Source organism: Arachis hypogaea, chromosome 12 (genome assembly GCF_003086295.3).
Source record: "Arachis hypogaea cultivar Tifrunner chromosome 12, arahy.Tifrunner.gnm2.J5K5, whole genome shotgun sequence".
Taxonomy (NCBI): Eukaryota; Viridiplantae; Streptophyta; class Magnoliopsida; order Fabales; family Fabaceae; genus Arachis; species Arachis hypogaea.
In genome coordinates, this window is record NC_092047.1 from 106,864,372 (window position 1) to 106,871,232 (window position 6,861).

General features: G+C 39.9%; 1 protein-coding gene across 1 annotated transcript; it reads right to left on the reverse strand.

The window, feature by feature from the left end:
- Positions 1-1,410: 1,410 nt before the first annotated feature.
- Positions 1,411-2,302, reverse strand: LOC140176849 (protein MAIN-LIKE 1-like). The gene is made up of 2 exons (XM_072208403.1): positions 1,599-2,302; positions 1,411-1,510 (listed from the first exon to the last, which is right to left on the reverse strand). Exons 1-2 carry the CDS (start codon positions 2,300-2,302, stop codon positions 1,411-1,413), a joined length of 804 nt encoding a protein of 267 aa, XP_072064504.1.
- Positions 2,303-6,861: the final 4,559 nt, after the last annotated feature.

The following is a 6,861-nucleotide window of genomic DNA, read 5'->3' on the forward strand; positions in this document are numbered from 1 at the left end:
ACGTCCAAAATACATGAAATGTAAATCATCTAAACAAGTGGGAGCCTGTCCCACAACGACGGGGAACCCGTGGCCTCTGACCTCTGCGGATGAACGGCTCCTCATCCTCTATCTCATCTGCGTCCTCATGAGGGGTAGGCTGTGCAGGTGGCGTAAAATGGAGTGGTGCGACAGACGGCCCGGCGACAGACTGTGATGCAGCGGTGTAAGCGGAATGTGGGGTACCTCCCAAAGCAAACTGGTCACCAACAGGAGTCGTAGCAGGCTCGTTCAGATCAACATCTATGGGTGCCTGCGTGGCAGGGGTCTGAGGACGCCTCCTGCCCGGCTCGTCCTCCTGCATGATAGCCGAAATCTCCGCCAGAAACCGTGGACTGCCGAAGTCCGGATCGAGCGTATCTGCCCCAAGGAAGTCCTGCCACTGTGATCCGGGAATAACCCATGGAGTACCGTCCTGCTGAGGCTGGTCGTCGGTGGGTACTCCAACAAAGTAATGTCCAAAAGAACCGGACCCAAGTCCAGCGTCACTAGGCTCAGCCCCGTCACCCATCCCGGAGCCATACCACTCACCTCCGTGAACCCCATCCTGGGTACTACCACCAGCAACTGAGGCCGCCCCTGCACCATCCCCGCCCTCAGGCCCATGCTGATCATCGTCATCGTCCTGAGGGTCAGGTGCAGCGGCATGAACCGCAGCACGCCCTCTACCTCTGCCAGGATGATGTCGTCGTCGACCCCTAGCGGGGCCGGCCTCCTCGCCAGCCTCCATAGCACGCTCAAGCCAACCCCAGTCACGCTGGCTACGACGTGTGCCCACGCGAGCTCTCCTATCAACCCGCCTCCTATCCGGCACGTCGTCAGGCCGATCCATCTCAGGTACTTGCCCAGCTCCCCGCTGTGAGGCCTCAACAGGAATAGCAGCGGCTCTCGGATCGCCCAACTGCGGATCCGGAGACAAAAACCTCTTCCCGTGCTGCCTCCACCAATCCAAGAACAGATGCGACGGACCAGGGTCAGCGACAACATCGAATCTCAGCACGCTCTCCGTACCGTCCTCCCAATACTGATGCCACTTCTGCAAATGGGACGGGAACCATCGATCGCCGCCTCTGCCGTCCTTCGACATCAGAAAGTCGATGTTCAGGGCGGCCTGTGGACGGGGCTGCACCCCTCCAAACTGCGGAAGAACTCTGTCTACCTGATGCCACTCTATGACGGCAAAGTAGATAAGCGATGTAACAGACCGCCACAGCACCATATGTCGAGGCTCCAAAACCTCGGGATGCACGACCTGAAGTACGTCAGGGCTACTATACGGCATCCAGATAAACTGCACGCAGAACGATACAATGTCAGGGCAACTCGTGATGCCAACTCGTAAATTGTGGTTAAATAAAAAAACTTATTAAGTTACATACTGACCTCTCTATCCTGCAACCGGTCTATCCATAGCCTCCAAGTCTGAACTCTAGGGCCCTTCTCGCTACTGGAAGGGATGTAACCTGACCACCTGCAACATGCACATGTGTTACCGCTACTTATATGTGTGCTTAGGGTATCCAATAGTAAATTGAAATAGACAAAGATTAGGGAAGTACCTCGAGGCCAGTGGCCAGCTAAACGTCTCAAATCCTGCAGGCCTAAACCGAGGAAATCGCCAGAAAATCCATGACTGAAGTAGCTGAAGTGGGCCCGCTAGCTTGATAACATTTCTGTTCGCCACACGGCACATGCACCGGTACAACCATGCCAGTGCTGCAGAACCCCAGCTGTAGGTCCCCATCTCCTCCAGCCTAGCTACAAACGGAAGCCATCTGATGTGAACGCGGTTACCCGACTTGTCCGCAAAAAACTGCGTGCCCAACAACATCATGATGTACGCACGGGCATAACGACGCACAGTATCCTCATCAGCTCCCTCCGGGCACTCACCAAACGTCTCCTGAAACCAGCTGCAGTTGACCGCGTACTTCTGAACCTGGCTAGGAGGAGGTACCACTCCAAACAACTCCTCGAACCAAACCCAGGCTGGACGGCCACCCTCGATGTATATATGGAACTCTGATAGGCAGCCGCTGACGTAATGCCCGTCCACTGGCAAACCCAGCTGGTATGCCACGTCCTGCAGTGTGATAGTGCACTCTCCGAACGGCATGTGAAACGTGTGAGTCTCCGGACGCCATCGCTCAACAAACGCACTCACAAGGGCCTCGTCCAACCGGAACCATCTATCGTTCAACCTTGCAAGATGGTAAAGACCAGCCATCTGCAGGTACGGAACGTATCTGTCATCCAGGACCATGCCCTGCTGCCGCCGCATGCTCCTGATGCATCGCTGAGGCTGCGGAAGAAATGAGCCGCATTCTTAGAACCAGCTTAATTACCGGTGACAAACATAACCAACACGATAATTGATAAACCAAAAAATCTTACTATGTATAGACGCTTAAAAATACCAAGAACGAGAACAATTTGCATAAGAAACTTAAATTAGAAACCCCCATAGGCTACTGACATGAAAAATCTAACATTATAAAACCACAACTAAACCGCCTACATAAACCACTACTAGAAACCACTAACGTAAACCGTTAACGTAAACCGCTTACATAAACCACATACATAAACCAGTAACATAATCCACTAACATAAACCACTAACATAAACCACTAAGATAAACCACCAACATAAACCACTAACAAAAACCACTAACGTAAACCGTTAACGTAAACCGCTTACATAAACCACATACATAAACCACATACATAAACCACTAACATAAACCACTAACATAAACCACTAACATAAACCACTAACATAAACCACTAAGATAAACCACTAACATAAACCACCAACATAAACCGCTAACAAAAACCACAAACGTAAACCGTTAACGTAAACCGCTAACATAAACCACATACCTAAACCACTAAGATAAACCACTAACATAAACCACTAAGATAAACCACTAAGATAAACCACCAACATAAATCACTTACAAAAACCACTAACATAAACCATTTACAGAAATCACTAACATAAACCACTAAAATAAACCACCAACTAAACCAATATCTTACTCGCATGCCAAAGCAAAAACTCACATGTACCGGTAAAACAAAGTTATTTCCGTACTAACCTCTTCGTTGATGACCCCAGCTATATGGGCGACTCCGTCCAAGCGATATAACCGCGCCGGATCGTCTTCCATGAGCAGAATATTGCGTTCAGGTCTTTCGCGGACAGAATCTGGGTCGTTTTCTCTGAGATTTGGTGGGGCAGGGGAAGGTGAGAATGGTTCGAATGAGCCTGATTCGAACTTCTTATATAGCCAATTCCCTAGTAATTCGAACCAGGGTGGTTCGAATTACTCCCAACCTTGCTTAAGCGTAATTCGAACCAGGGTGGTTCGAATTACATGAAGAACACATTTCCCCCTAATTCGAACTGGAGTGGTTCGAATTACTTGCATAGGTAGTTCGAACCAGTCTGGTTCGATTTACATTCAATTTTTTCTTCGAAATTCGAACTGGTCTGGTTCGAATTATTTGAGGATGAAGTTCGAACTACCCTGGTTCGAATTACATAAAAATATGATCTGGCTCATTGCTGTATCGATTTTCAGTTTGGCTCATATAGGTAAATTTGGATTGATGTTGGCTTATTGTAGTGTTTTGCCCAATAATATATGAATCATCTATAAATATGTATTAAAACCATAAGTAATTTTAGGGATACCTTTAATTGTCTAGTTTCTTTCATTGTCAAAGCGCGTTATGAATGAGTTCACAACGGCTTGTTGAGCTTCCAATTGAGTTTTCAGTCGAGCTAATTCTTCCTCTTGCCGTGTTCGTTGCTCTTCAAGTTTTTCTTTGAACACCTCAATATTTGTCACAATGAAAATTCAAACCTGAAAAGAACTTCCAAAATATCAACAACGGCCTTGGATGGTTTCCCTTGCACTGAAATAGGAGAGTAATCCAAAAAAGTTCAATTTTACGCAACGTAAATAGTCCCTTTATGATGTTTGAAAAGATCAATTTGAATTGTATGATCCACAATATAGAATGAGAAATAAATTACTTACCGAAGATTAAAGGGAGGATAAGGAAGCAGACAAGGAAAGCCATGCTCACGAGAAATGAACAGTCGAGCGCATTTAACCAAATGCCTAACATCAAAATTACAAATAAAGAAGAAAAGAGAAGAGCCAGTTACAGAAGAATTGAATTGAATGTGAATCAACAAAAAAGAGCTGAATTTGCAGTAGACAAAACATCAAAACAGAAAAAACGATAGATTAAAACATAGAATGGTCAACTTGGCATATTCACAAACAGATGGAGTACCTAAACTAGTTAGCTCTGTGGCCTCAATATGGTGGTGGTGCAGACATATATCTATCACATGTTTTAATGATTTTCATGGTGTATCCTAACTTCATCAAGGTGTGATTTCCTACCAAGTTGTCGTGACAAGTACCATCTAAAGTGTTCCACTATACTTATACTTTTACACACCAATATTTTCAACCACAACAACATCAACAGAATCAACTAAAAATATAGGCAATAATATTTCAGCTAACATCAGCAGATTATCAATTAACAATATCGGTAACCATACTCAAATAAACTGTACTTATCTTCAGCGGACAAGCAATCAGACCAGACTAGAAGCAGAGAAAGCACGGCTGAACCAAACAAGAATTGAGACCAAGACAAGAAGGATGGTGATGCTGGTGGTGGCATTCACGGCAGGAACCCCTGACAGAACCGGCAGTAGCTTCAAAGGGGCTGCTGAGATAGCAAACCCTAATGGAAGAGAAGCGGAATTTGAGTAATAGTAGTAGCGCTGGTGGCTCTCGCAGCAAGGACGCGACACCGGTTCACCTCCAACGACGGCGACTAGGTGCGGCGGTGGTGACAGAATCGGCTTCCCTTCTCTCACGCGCTTCATTGGCTTCCATCAATTTCTCTGTCAGCATCACTCTCCCTTTCTCCTTCAAGCTCGAAAGTAGCGAAACTAACGGCGACAACGGCAACGCATGGCAGCAATGAGGACGAATGGCGTGAACGTCTCCGTCGATCTCTCTCTTCGCGGCTCTGCTTCTCTCTCCTTCTTCACCGTGGTGATTCGACGGCAGCGCCGGTGGCAGTGACGCCCACCGCGCTATCTCCTTTTTCCCTCGCATCTCCCTCACTTTCTAATTCCCGTTTTTCCCTCGAGCTACCCTTTGTTTCTTTCTTTTATTTCTGAATGTACGTATGCATTTAGGTTTTATGAAATTAGGTTAGAATTAGGTTTTAATTTAGGAATTTTAAGTTAGGATAAAATATATATAAGTAATATAATAGTTTTACAAAATATTTGAGATAAAATAACAATTTAAAATTTAAATTTAATACTGTAAAGATTACTTTAAAAATGCATAAAATTTTATTCATCAATATATCAATGAGTTTAAATAATTATTTCTAATTCAAATTATAGAATAAATGTATTAATCACATTTTATAAAATACAATTTTAAACCCGAAAATATCAATTATTCAGATTATTTATATAACTTTTCATTATTTTTCTATTACCAAAACTTTAATTTCAATTTATATAAAACAACTAATTATAATAAAAATTGTACATAAACATTAATTACCTAAACTTAAAGTATTTATAAAAATCAATTTAATCATCCCTAATAAATTAATTTCTTAGAGCTCAATTTAATAAAATAAACCATAATTTATTCATAATAAAAATTACTTAAATTAAATTATATAATGCTTCCATTACTAAATTTTAATTTCAAATCATATGAAATAACCAATTATAAAAAATTACATAAGAATCTTAATTACTTAAATTATATTTGTGTATCTTAGTTTTTTTTCCTTTTATATTTAATTATTGTTGTTTATATTTATAATTTAATTAAATTTTTTTAAGTTTCACAAAGTAATTTTTAGTTAACATTAAAAATCTGATTATGAATAAAAATTATACATTAATTTTTTAAAAGAATATAAAATAATATTTATAATTTTTAAAAATTAATAAATATAAACAATATGTAAAATATTTTAATTTTTGAAATAAAATAAAATTATTCTAAAAAAAATTATATAAATAATTTTTTTATTCTCAAAATATTTAACATTTTAAAATAATTTTTTTGTTATAAAATATACTTACATTTTGTGACACACAAGTAACTTATTATAAACAATGTTGAATTTTGTGACAAATTAATTTTTTGTTACAAAATAATTGAAATTTTTGAAACAAAAATATTTTATTACAAAATATTTTAAATTTTTGCAACTACTTTAATCTGTGTTACAAAATATTATAATATTTTATAACAAAATAACAATTCGTTACAAAAATTAACATAATTTGTAACAAAAAAATTAGATTGTTACAAAATATTAGCATGTTTTGTAACAATTTGTAATGTTGTTACAAAATATTATTCTTCTATAACAATTACCAATTATTATCATAAATTTTTTTTTGTAACAATTTTAAATTTTATACAAAATTTTTGTTACAAATATTCTATTTCTTGTAGTCACGGCATAATTAAACCTTCTTTTATTTCTTTTGTCCACATATTTTTCTGTTCTATCTTTTTTAATTTTTCTTTTTTCTTTGTTCCTGTCAATTTTATTGTTATAAATCATCACTGAACAGTGGCAGAACTTGAAACAAAATTTTGGGGGACCAGATAGAAGATAATTGTCAAAATACTTTTGATATGGATCCCATTTAAGATAAGTTCGTCTAATCTCATCTCTCTGGTTTGGGTGATATTGCCAAATTTAAAGTCATTTTTTAGGGTCTCGTTTCAAAAAATTA